At 55.0% G+C, this 12594-nt stretch overlaps 1 protein-coding gene across 3 annotated transcripts in view; it reads left to right on the forward strand.

The window, feature by feature from the left end:
• TCF20 (transcription factor 20) overlaps positions 1-12594 on the forward strand; it is a 103007-nt gene that overhangs the window by 88323 nt on the left and 2090 nt on the right. For 2 of the 3 annotated variants that reach the window (XM_032346068.1, XM_032346069.1), the window contains exons 3-5: positions 245-338; positions 7904-7953; positions 9010-9137. In XM_032346068.1, the coding sequence (XP_032201959.1) occupies positions 245-338; positions 7904-7953; positions 9010-9093 (228 nt within the window). In that variant the 3' untranslated portion in view covers positions 9094-9137. The remainder of the gene's footprint in view (positions 1-244; positions 339-7903; positions 7954-9009; positions 9138-12594) is intronic. The other variant, XM_032346070.1, reaches the window with a different exon arrangement.

Consider the following 12594-nt stretch of genomic DNA (forward strand, 5'->3'; position numbering starts at 1 on the left):
CCCCATTGCCTTGTGCTGTTGGATCTATTTGTGGCCATTTACGAGGCCTGGCCTAGCCCGTCTCTGCTGGATCCTTTCCACGGTGCGGTCAGTGAGTGGCGGTTCGCAGCGGACCGGCCCAGCCCCCCACCGCCGTCCTGTAACCACAGAGACGAGCTGGGGTGTGCCGGACGGGGCTGAGGGAGGGCCTGGAGGAGAGGGCTGGATTCTGGGATGCTGACGTGCCACACTTCTTTCTTTTCAGAAATGTTCCCACTGCCAGGAGGCAGGTGCCACCTTGGGCTGTTACAACAAAGGCTGTTCCTTCCGATACCACTACCCGTGTGCCATTGACGCAGGTAAGATGGGGCCACGGCCCTCGTCCAGAGCGTCCTAAGGCTGGGACGGTCACTTTGACTCTCTCTGCCTTCTTTCCTTTATCATTCTTTTGTGTCTCTTCTGACCCCGTTCTGTGTGTGGTTCTACAGGAATGCAGAGAGGATAATAAAAAGGAGTGAAACAGGGTCATAATAACAGTTTTATTTGTATAATTCACACGTGATTCACTCTTTAGGTGTACAGTCCAGTGGGTTTGAGTTAGTACACTCACAGGGTCGTGCACCCGTCACCGCAGTCAATTTTAGGACATTTTCGTCACCTCGTAAATTCCTACCCATTAGTGGCCACTCCCCCTCCACCCACCCGAGTCCCTGGCGACCACTGACCTACTTCATATCTTGATGGATTTGCCTGCTCTGGGCACTTCCTGTAAGTGGGATCACACAGTAGGTGTTCCTTAGGACGCCGGCATCTGTGGCTTCACGTCGCGCTTTTCCAGGTTCGTCCGTGTTGCAGCAGACATCAGGCTTCATTTTTATTGTCCAACAGTGTCTCGGGCACGCCATACGTTACAGACCGCTCATCAGTCCGTGCACGTTGAGATTGTTTTCTCCTTTTTGATTATTATGAATAATGCTGCAGTGCACACTCCCCAAGTCTTTCTGTAGATCGAATGTTTTCACTTCCTTTGGGTTTAAACCTGGGAGTGGAATTACTGGGTCGTGTCTTAACTCTGCGGCAGGACGGTCAGACTTTCCCCCATGTGACTTTCCCGTCCTTCAGCAGTGTAGGAGGGCTTTGGTCTCCACATCCTCACCGGCGCCTGCCGTTACCTGCCTCTTGTGTCCCCGCCACCCCAGCATCGCATGGTGATTGGAGCATTTCCCTGGTGGCTGATGACGGCTGGCGTCTGCGTGAAGTTCAGTTCATCCATTTTTTTCTTTTGTTGTTTTTGCTTTTCATGGCCTGTTCCTTTTTCTTACGTCTAAGAAACTGTTGCCTAATCCAGAAAATCACAAAGATTATGCCTGTGTTTTCTCCTCTCAGAACTTGTCTCTTACACGGGTCTTTGATCCACTTTGAGTTAATTTTTATATATGGTATGAAATAGGACTCCAGTTCCCTCTTTTTTTTTTTTTTTTTAAGACTTTATTTGACAGAGACAGAGCAGAAGCAAGGGGAAGCAGCAGGCAGAGGGAAAGGGAGGAGCAGGCTTCCCGCCGAGCAGGGAGCCTGATGTGGGACGCAATCCCAGGACGCTGGGATTGTGACCTGAGCTGAAGGCAGACGCTTAACCCGCTGAGCCACCCAGGCGCCCACTTCACTCTTTTGTACGTGGATTCCAGTGTCTTAGGGCCATTTGTAGAAAAGATTACTTTTTCCTCATTGAATGATCTCGGCACCTTTGTCAAAAACCAGTGGACCATAGGTGTGTGGGCTGATTTCTGAACTTTGTCCAGTCCCACACTGTCTTGATTACTGGAACTCTGTAGTAGATTCTGAAATTGGAAAGTATGAGTATTCTGAATATTCCTTTTGTCAAGATTGTTTTGGCTGTTCTGGGTCCTTGGCTACTTCATATGAATTTTAAGATCAGCTGGTCTGTTTCTATTTAAAAAAAAAAAAAAAAAAAAACAGCAATTAAAACTCTAACGATTGCACTGAGTCTGCAGGTGCAGCAGGGCAGTCTTACCATCGTACCAACAGTCTTCCAGCCCATGGCCAGGCAGCGCCTCTGCCTTTGTCTCATTCTTGAATTTCAATCAACAGTGTTTTGTAGTTTTCAGAGTGTAAGTTTTGCGCCTGTTCATTAAATTTGTTCTGAAGTATTTTATTATTTTTAGTGTGATTGTAAATGCGGTTGTTTTCCTAATTTAGTTTTCAGATGGTTTGTTGTGAACATATAGAAAAACAATTGATTTCGTGTATTGATCTTGTATCCTGCAGCTTTGCTCAGCTCATTGATTAGTTCTAATAGTTTTTTAATGGATTTCTATGTACAAGATATGTCATCTGCAAATGGGTAGTTTCACTTCTTCTTTTCCAGTCAGATGCCTTTTATTTCTTTTTCTTGCCTAATTGTCTTGGCTAGAACTTCTAATGTAATGCTGGGTAGCAGCGGCAAGAGCTGACATCCTTGCCTTGTTTCTGACCCAGTAAGTGTGGTGATAGCTGGGCGGCGGGGGGGGGGGGTGGGGTGGTTCACAGATGTTCTTGACGCAGCTGAGGAAGTTCCCTGTCTTCCTGCTTTGCGGAGTGTTTTTATCTCTCAACCACGGCTTTTGCATTCTACCATCTTTTCCCTGTCTGTTGAGATGATCAGAGTAGTGTTTCGCAGTATCATGACTGTTGAAAGAAGGGGAAACTCTTGTCCATGAAGTTCCATCCAGTGAATGAATGATGCGGAACCCTTAAATTTTGACTTTGAGCTTTAGCCTCAGAAAGTCCTCTCTCTCCGTCTAGAGTCTTACCCTTTCAGTGGACGTTTTCACCAGTTCCTTTCTGAGCACATGTCTCCCCTCACCGGCCCTCCTAGTACTTTCATTCAGGAAGGAGGGGGAGAAGGATAGGGAACATCAGTGAGGGTCCAGCCAGTGGCAGGGAGCAGGTTACCTCTAAGTGCTTGAGAGACAGGCGGGGAGGGCTTGGCCGTCCAGGTGTGGGAAGCAGGTACAGGGGCGTAAGCTCAGAGTGGGATCTGACAGGTGGGGAGGGGAGTCCGACGTCATCCGGACCACCCTTCCTTCCCGGGAAGTCACTTGAGCTACATGCCCCTGGTCCTTCTTGTTCCTCCTTTCCCTGCCTTTCTGTTCTCTTTCCAAGTTTCCATAGGAGGCACAGCTGAAGGACTGGAAAAATATAGAAAGATAACGCTTATTACGCCTCAGTTCGATTCTCACAAAAGTGTGTGTTTGCACTTGCTGAAGAGCGGCCGGTGGCCAGGGCGCTGTATGGCCAGAGGGAGTAAGAAGAGAGCCTTGAAATGTCAGTTCAGGGAGTTTGGGTTTTAGTCTGTCCCCTTCCGCTCTCTTTCTTCCCCAACATGTTTCTGCGCTGCGTCTGAGCTGTAATTCACCGAGTCGTGGTCTGGCACATTCCATCATGCAGCCGCTCTGTCCTCTCTCTCACACTCTCTTCCTCGCTCTCAACAGCCAGCCCTTGCCATTTCTCTTTTTCATGGCATTGCCCTGAATTCTTTTTTCTAGTTTAAGCTTCATGATTTTTTTTTTCCTAAGATTTTATTTATTTACTTGATAGACAGAGATCACAAGTAGGCAGAGAAGCAGGCGGGGGGTCGGGGGAAGCAGGCTCCCTGCTGAGCAGAGAGCCCAACTCGGGGCTCGATCCCAGGACCGTGGGATCATGACCTGAGCCAAAGGCAGAGGCTTTAACCCACTGAGCCACCCAGGCGCCCCTAAGCTTCATGATTTTTAAATGAAGATGTTTAAGTATTAAGTTTGTAGCAGTTATTTATAATTTTATGCAAGGCTTGGCTCTCGCAGCCAGAGGCCTGATAAGAGGTGGTCTGCACTGAGGCTTTGCTCAGAAACATCCGGTGAGCGGCAGGCAGGTAACCTCGTCTCGTCTGCTGCCCCCTTCCCCCTGTGAGTGCACTCCCATCTGCATAATGGGGCACCAGCCAGTTTGGGGACCAGGCTCCTGGCAGTTTCTTGAGGGGATTCACAGTGCTGCTCAGGAGGAGCCTCTGCCGTGACAGGAGTGTTCAGGATCCGCGCACTCCAGCGCAGTCGCCACAAGCCTTGTGTACTACTGAGTGCTTCAAGTGTGGCTCTTTGGGAACGAGGGACTGAATTTTTGTTTGACTTTGTTGTATTTAAACTTAATTATCTGTCCGAGTGTGGCTAGGAGCTGGAAAGCACGGGCTTAGCCCCGCCTTGATCAAACTCAGGCCGTGGGGATGGGGTTCTCGGGGAAATGCACGGGGCTCTGCCTCCCCTCCAGAGAGAGCTTGCTCAGTCAGCCGCTTACTGGTGAGGGTTAGTAAGTAAGCCCTGTTGGTCACTCTCTGTCTGCGCCTGTCTTGTGTGGCCTGCCCAAGTGACTGGGTCACATGTGTATTTGGCAGAAGTTGGTAGCCAAGTATCCAGTGAGAGGAAGGCTGCCTGGGTCGGAGGGGTGCGGGCTCAGGCAGGCCCTCGGCCCCCCGGCTTTGCTGCCCCAGCGGCTGCCTGCTCTGCTGCTCCATCTAGAAATACAGGACCAAGGAAGTAGCACTACAAGGTGACTGTGTCTTGGGCATTTATCAATCTTTTTGATGCCCGGAGTCCCAGTGACCCAGAAGTCTGAACTGCTCTGTGGGACGGATGCTTATGTTTAGGGTCTTCTCGGGAGTTCTCTTCTTGATACCATGGATCTTGTGTCCAGGAAGGGTGTTCATTGATTGACATCCTAAATAAATAAATGAGTCCCTGAGTTTGAGAGCTCCTCATTTCCGCGTGGAGTAAGGAACAGATTAAATGTCCATCTTTGCTCTGCTGCTAACCGCCCAAACCTCACGGAGCTGTTCAAGTCTCAGGGGGAACTCTAACTGCTGGGTCAACTCCATGGAAACAGGATCGTTTCCGCTGAGGGTCTGTGGCTGCTGCAGTCCCCCCTCCCCCCGGCCTGTTCCTGCATTCGTGACGTCACGGTCAGCCGCCCCATGCTGCGCAGGTCGCAGGGGCAGACTGTGGCTTGGGGAAATGAAGTGACAGGAACGTGAGCCCTGGTTCTAAAAAAGTGATGTATTAGTGCAACGAGCCACAGCAATTAAGAGCCACAGCCACATGTTAGTAAGTACTGTGCACGAGGAATGCAGCCTGGAGGGGTTTCTCTTACCCTCAGGAGGAGGCCCAGCGGGGACGGGGACGCGCTCTCTGCAGCCACCCCTGCTGCTCACCGCAGACTCTGATGTGGACGTGGTGGGTTCAGGCCCTCTGGGGTTATAAAAGGACTGGTGTCCGGCCCTTCCCCGGAGAGGCCTCCGCTCTGCACCCCAGGACCAGTGCCAGGGCTTGCCGGGCTCTGATGGTCCCCTCGCCAGGCCCAGGAGCCCCTCGACAAGGTGGGTGCGGCTCGCAGGTCCCTAAGTCCCAGGGTGATCAGGCCAATCTAAGCACCAGCCGTAGCTCTGGGAGAGTTTGCAGACGAGCTGGAGACGGCGGCCGGGGGCTGGCAGGTCCCCCCGGTCCGAGCCCAGCAGCCCTCCCCTCTCCCATCTCCCCCGCCTCGAGCTTAGTGCCTCCGGCCCAGGGAAGGTGTGGCCGCACGTGGGTGCAGGCAGCTCCGAGTCGCTTGTTGTGAGGAGAGCGGTGAGGTCCGCTGTGCAGTTCAGCGAAGTGCAGGGAGGGGAGCGCATCCTCCGCCGGGTGCGGTGTGCGCGTCGGGAGCCGTCTGGTGGACAGGACAACCCTGGGAGTCGTTCCCGGCATGTGTGATGCCCCAGCACGCCGTTTCCTTGACTTCACTGTGTGGAAGTACTGACCGGCCCTCCGGCCAGTGTGGGATATGGCCAGAGGCTCGAGGAAAACCCAGCGCCAGGCGGGCCGGCCGTGTAGGGCAGGCGCCCGTTCAGTGACCTTGGGCGGTGCCCCTCCGAGCCTCTCACCGCTCTTGTGCTCCTCGCAGCAAGGCCGGGGTCAGGGCAGCCGAGCAGGGGCTCCCTGAGCCCTTGCAGGTGGCTAAGCTCTCTGGCCACGGTTCTCGCCCTGCCAGGAGCGTGAGCTGCGGTTCCTGATGGCTGCGGACACGTCGAGGACGGATGGGAGCCCTGGTCTGCAGTCTTGTGCTGGAGGCCCCTGTCCGAGGTGGACGTGGTCTCTGGCAGATTTGTTTAGGAGACTCCCCTTTCCAGAAGTGCCTGACATTAGCTCCAGTTGCCTTCAGTGCACACTTACGTTCTTACTTCTTTTCTGCTTTCTAACTTAGAGGGAGCATGTCTCCTAACTTCAGACGAGTTTCACTAATGGTCGGTCACAGCTGGCCGCTCCTCCATGGCTGGGCGGGGAGCTGAGCCGCCGCTGCCTTTCCCGTGGCACCTTTTCCAGCTAATGCGGTCCCCCCTTCTCATTTCTCTGATGCCCTGTGGCATAAAGGTGGCCGAGCCCCACAGGGGCTCTGCGGTTTCTCTAGCCCAGGCTAGAGACTGCCAGCAAGCAGTGCTGCCAAAGCTCAGGTAAGGAGCGAGTGCTTCCTGCGCTCCGGTCGCCTGGCCCCTGCTGTTCATAAGCTCTCCGGCAGATTGGAGCAGCAGGGGCCTTGGTCACGCCGTGTACTTGTGGGTTTTAAATTAACACATTTCATTTACTGCCATGCTATTTGCTTGCGGGGGGGAGGGCTTGGGGGTTAGCTGGACTTGCTGGGCTCCTGTGCCTGGAGGCCGGCCCTGGGGGCAGAGAGGCCGCCTTCCCACTGCTGGGTATTCAGGGGTTCCAGAGGGAGGCCGCGATGGGACAGGCCCAGCCCAGTTATGAAAGGGTCTTTTTCCATTTGTTTAAGATACAAAGGACCTCAGAAGTTCTCGTTTGTGTGTTCCCTTGCTTATTCCTCTATCCTGTGAAATCTGCGGATACACAGGCTGCTAATCCGGACCTCAGTTTAAACCGGAGTTAAATCGTACATTTAACAAGGCTAAGTACCATGGCTGCTTCCCGCCACGGTGCCCGGGAGCTCTCTGAGAATGTGTGATCAATATTTATTAACATTCTGCCACCGCATCTTGCACCAGTGACCTGGCTGTCGCTCTCCGGGAGCTGCGGTGTGCAGAGTGAATTCATTAATTAGATTTCCTCGCCCTGCTCCACACACCACCCTTGTGCCACGGAGCTCAGCACACCTGGAGGCGGACGCGTGTCCTTGCTGTCAGCGAGGATGCTGTCACCACGTTAAAAGTTGGAATGAATCATTTTCCTTCAAGGATTAGTAACCCCCTCATGGGATTTCATTTTCCCCTGAAGCATTTAGTGTGGATTATGTGGCTCATGTTGGGAACTTCTCCCGTGGCTCCATGGGTCGTCCGGCAAAGGTGGCAGCCGGGCTCTGGACGGAGGAGAGAGGTGCCCCCAGGTGTGCGGTGTTGCTATGAGGAAGCTTTGGCTCGGGCCTGCTGGAACGGGCTTAGCCGAGAATCAGGGATTTTAAAAATAACATTTATTGGAGATGGTTTCTGTTAGTGTAATTGTGGAAATACATAAAAAAATAATAATCAAGTCACCTATAGTCTTGCCAGCCAAAGAGAACCACGGGGTAAGTTTCCTTTGTCTTGTTTTTCATGCACATAACACATTTTGATAAAACGAGGACTGTACTTCTATATTTACGTAAACTGGTTTTCAGGCCATTCTGTGTCATGAGTGTTTCCCCGTACCATTAACTGTTGTGAAACATTAAAATGTTAAGGGACTGATGCTCCCATCATGTTGCAGTACCGTAGTTCATTTGGGGGCGTCTCTGATGTTTCAGAAATCACAGTGTGGGGGCCTCTTACCTCCCTGTCTGACACTGTCAGTCCTGGCTAGTGTGGCCCCCCTCACCCCGGGCTGTACCACGCACCGGCTCGGTCTGACTGTGCCTTTCTGTCTTACAGATTGTTTGCTCCATGAGGAGAACTTCTCGGTGAGGTGCCCCAAGCACAAGGTGAGTCAGTGCATGTGGCCCCCGCAGACCTGGGGCAGGGGTGTTCCTCACGGTCTACAGACCATACACGGGAGGCCGCCGCCTGCTCCTGGCCCTGAGAGAGTGGAGAGGCCCGGTGCTGGAGGGAGCCCTGCACCCCAGGGTGGCCCCCACGTGCTGTGGTGGGAGTCTGGGAGAACCGTGGGGGAGCGGAAGGTATTTGTGGATTGTTAAGAGAAATTCAGAGAGCAAACTCAATACAAGCTGATTTCCATTTTAGTTTAGTGGACCCCCAGTTCCCAGGTTGGCACGAGGTAAGCCCGTAGGCCTTGATATATAATCAGAGGCATTTTCCCCGACTAAAAGAAATAAGAATTGACCCCACGGTTCTGCGGGAGAAACTCAGTCTTTTCTAGGCTTGACCTCAGCAGAAGTGACCGGTGGTGCAGCTGGTGGGGGCTGCCGCTTGATTTCCCCAGTAATTCAAGAGGTGGTCTGTTGGTGTGACCCTTTCTATGAAAGGATGGAAGATAAGGGGCGCCTGGGCTGTCGCCCACCTAGCACGTGGGGCAGGGAGGGTCCGAGAAGGCAGCCCTGGCAAGGATGGGGGCCGCCCAGCCGGTCTGGCGCCACCTGGCGTTTACTGTGGCGGTTGCGCTCCTCTGGCTGAGGTCACACTGACACCTGGTGGTCACGGGTCGCTCGCAGGCTCCGGGCTCCAACTAGGGCCAAACATGAACCTGAAATGCGGTCCTCCTGACGGGTCGGCCCCCAAAACGCGTCGGAAAGATGCTTGCTTATGCTTTTCTTTAAAAAATTATTTTCAGGGATGGACCACAGGATCTTATAGTATTCTCTTTTAATTTACATGTTTTTAGTTTTAAACTTCTCTTTTTTAATGGTCACATTTTGCCTTGGAAAACCCTGTCTGAATATCTCCTGTTTGTCATTCAATACTGACTTCTGCTTTTTCTTTCCTTTTCCGTGTGCCATTCCTCTCCTCGCCTCTGCCCTCCCTGACCCCCGCACTGTTCTTCTTTCCCTCCTGTCTCGTCTCCTTGGCTTTGCCGGCGGCAGCCTCCCCTCCCGTTCCCCCTCCCCCCACTGCAGAACAAGACAGCGAAAGGCAGCCTCAGCACAGAGCAGTCGGAGCGGGGGTGAGGGGGGCAGTGTGCTCGTGGGAATGGAAAGTACAGCAAGCACAGGTGAGTCGGGGCCGCACCCCTGCCAGAGTCCCAGTGGGTGTCACGGCCTCTGCCCTCCTGCTTGCCCCAGGCCAGGCTGCACCACCGGCCTCTAACCGCGTGAATTGCTGAAACCGGGTGGATTGAGTGTTTCTTCGACTGTCATTGAGCTCCCCGGAATGTCCATGGAGACATGTTTGAGGCTTTAAAACTGTCCCATTGCCCATCAGAGTTCACGGTGACTGAGCGGAGGTCAGGCTTGTGTGTGGCGCTCTCGATGGCTTCTGGGACAGAGCCCGCCAGCAGCCCACCCTCTGTCCCCGGCTCAGAAATGCTTCTAGCCAGTGGGCTGTCCTTTCCAGTTTACTCCCTATCTGTAAAACTTGTGGTGGCTCTTCCTTTGAAAAACAAAACATTCCTCAGTTTTGTTCTTTGAAATCTTTTCCCCAAAGTACTATGATGGACTCCTCTGCACAGAAGTACAAAGGGAAGGGAAATCCCCTCAAAGATTTAGGGGACTTTAGCATCCGATTTAATTTTACTCTTAAAAAAAACTCAAGAGATTGAGCTGTGCTTTTTGTGAGTGTGTCTGGGCTTGTGGTCAGGGCGGCGGCAGCACGCGTCTGTGGAAGCGGGATTAGTGGACTAACGTCCCCAGAGGCAGCGCGCCTCCCCTGCTCCCTGCTTGCTCGCCCCCTGCCCCCCCCCCAACAGAGTCATGAGGGTTGAAGAAAATAGACCATAAAGAGAAGAAAAAGAAAAGCCAAGATGTAACTTGAAGCACTTGGTCCTCGGGGATGGGGTGGGGGGACCAGTTGTCTCAGAAACGTTCATTAAGGGATTATTTCTCTTCAAATGAAGGGCTTCTGTGTTTACTCCAGGCGCCCAAGAGCCACACACAGACGTGCTAGAGTCCATGGCATGTTCCCTCCCCGTGACAACCGGCAGGTTCCACCTTGCTCTGCAATACCTACCAGTCACTTGAGGAGAAAATAATTCCTCTCAGACGGTTGCACTTTTTCTCCTTTGAGAAGCCCTCTGTTTCTTCGGAGGGTCCCAGTGCTGAATTCCAGAGAAGCCCGCTGTGCTCTGCTGTGTGAGGCCGTGGGGCTGTAGAGAGGCCTGTCCGGCTTTCTCCAGGGGGGCTGTCGAGTAAGGCCTCTGCGGTCGTGCCTTTCTTTTCTCTCTTCCTCTTCCAAGACAGGGGTTGGAAGTGGAAGGGCAGGTGGTCGGGTCCCAGGAGTCCAATGAGCGAGCTGGGAGCAGCAGCGGCCACTGGATTTCCGGAACACACCGGGGCCCGCCGGCTCCTGCACGCCTTTCCCCTGAGCAGCCCTCAGCGCACAACAGCAGTCTGGACGGTTCTCCAGCATGTTTCTCTTGGCCTTTGTTTCGTGCCGGGGCTCTGCCTTCCTCCTGTCAATTCCTCTGGCTGATGGGTAGAGCCGTGTGCTGTGGGGGCTGCAAGGAACATTCCTGACAGTGTCCTGACGACCCAGTCAGGGAAGGAACCATTTGTTGTCACGTGCCGTTGTTTTCGTCCTGGCATTCCAGCCCGTGTTTACGGGGGGGAGACTGAGCCACGGCCCTGCGGGGCCGATCTCCAGCGGGGCCGATCTCCAGCGGGGCCGATCTCCAGCGGGGCCGATCTCCAGCGGGGCCGATCTCCAGCGGGGCCGATCTCCAGCGGGGCCGATCTCCAGCGGGGCCGATCTCCAGCGGGGCCGATCTCCAGCGGGGCCGATCTCCAGCGGGGCCGATCTCCAGCGGGGCCGATCTCCAGCGGGGCATCTTAACTCCATTCATCCTCTCCTTCCTCTCCTCCCAGCCTTGCGCGCCGCCAGCTGCCAGCCCCAGCCCCCAAGCGGAGCAGTGAGCTTCGTCGTCCAGATCTTAGTCAGTGTGGGCAGGAGTCCCCGTGCGGACCGGAGACCCCGCCTCGCCGAGCGGTCACGCAGCCGACCCATCGGTGTGGGGTGGTTTCTCGTCTGTTGAGGTCCGACCGTTCACCTCTTGGAGGGAAGGGGTGGACATAGGCTGCATCCAGTCGTGTCCACCTGAAAGGATTTTCTCCGTGTGCCATCCCCAGGGCGGGACCCTTGTCCTGTTTCTCGGTTCAGCTGTCCCATTGTGAGTGGTGGCCCTCGGCAGACTGTACAGGAGCCCCAGGGATTGGGACGGAGAACATTTCATCTTGGGGTCCGTTCTAGGGACAGAGAGCTACTGTCATTGGGTGCCCTGACATGGCAGGGAGGGGACATGAGTACCTGGGACATGAGTACCTGGGTCCTGCTTCTCGGGGCCCCGTTTTCTCATACAGTAAGAGCTGTGTAACCGGGGGCACTTCCTGTTTCTGCTTCTGTTTCTTCGGTAAAGAGAGGAACAGCGGTGTCCAGCCTAGTGAGGATTCAGTTAAGAAACGTCTCCAAGGTGTCCACGTGGCCTAGCGTGGGGTGCAGCTCATGCAGGTCCTGGGGCCCTGCAGGAGCCCGAGGGGTCAAGGCCAAAGGCTGGACCCTGCTGCCGCTCTGCCTGGTGGAAAACTGGGGGCTGGGAGATGGGAGATTGAATCCCCCCCAGCCTCCAGCAGCATATGAGGTCCCTGCACTTGGCCCTCAGCAGACCAGCCGTGCCAGACAGGAAAAGTCTTTGGGCCGCCGTCCACGCAGCAGGCTGCCGCTTGCGCGTTTCTGGGCGTGAGGAAGCCGCGGGAGGCCTGTGGGCGCCCACCTTCTCCCTGTGCCGACTGCTGATGCCTCCGCCAGGGCCTGTGGGCGTGTCTGGCGAGCTGCTCAGAGGCGGGACTTCTCCCTGTGGGCTCTGGCACATGCCATTCCCTGGGCCTGGTCCCCTGCCTCCCCTCTTCCGTGACAGGCTCTCTCTCCTCTCTGGGCCTCAGCTGCAGAGGCCTTCCCTTCTGGGTCCCTGTCGGGCTCCTTTGCACGCCACAGCTCTCCTGTGCCAATTTGGAATCATTCATTCGTTTGCTTTGTGCATCTCCACCAGCCTGTGCACGCAGTGAGGACAGGAACCGTGTCTGGCTCCGGCTTCTCTGCTCTATCTAACCTGGAGCGCACACGTGGCGGGGCCAGCCGAGTGCATGGGAGAGGGCGTGCCCCGCAGAGCAACATGTGCTTGTCACCCTGTCTGTGCCTGGATAGGTGCGGACGACGGCCCCACTGCACAGCCCCATCCCTGCAGGAGGGTACCGGCCGGGCGGGGAGGACGTGGTGGATTCTTGCTGCCCTGGGAGAAGGCGGGAGGAGGCCCCGCCAGGTTCAGGCCGTGGAGGGGCCGCTGAAAGCCACGGAAGGTGGGAGCGTGACAAAGGTGAGCGAGTCCTGGCAGGCTGTGGCCCCAGGTGGAACGCTCCTCACCGGCAGCTGGACATCGGGACGCCTTTTAAAGAGAGTGTTGAAAACCCGCTGGCACGGAGTGGCTGCCCGCTCGCGGCGCTCTGGCCGGCTGCAGCTGGCCC

Source organism: Mustela erminea, chromosome 6 (assembly GCF_009829155.1).
Source record: "Mustela erminea isolate mMusErm1 chromosome 6, mMusErm1.Pri, whole genome shotgun sequence".
Classification (NCBI taxonomy): domain Eukaryota; kingdom Metazoa; phylum Chordata; class Mammalia; order Carnivora; family Mustelidae; genus Mustela; species Mustela erminea.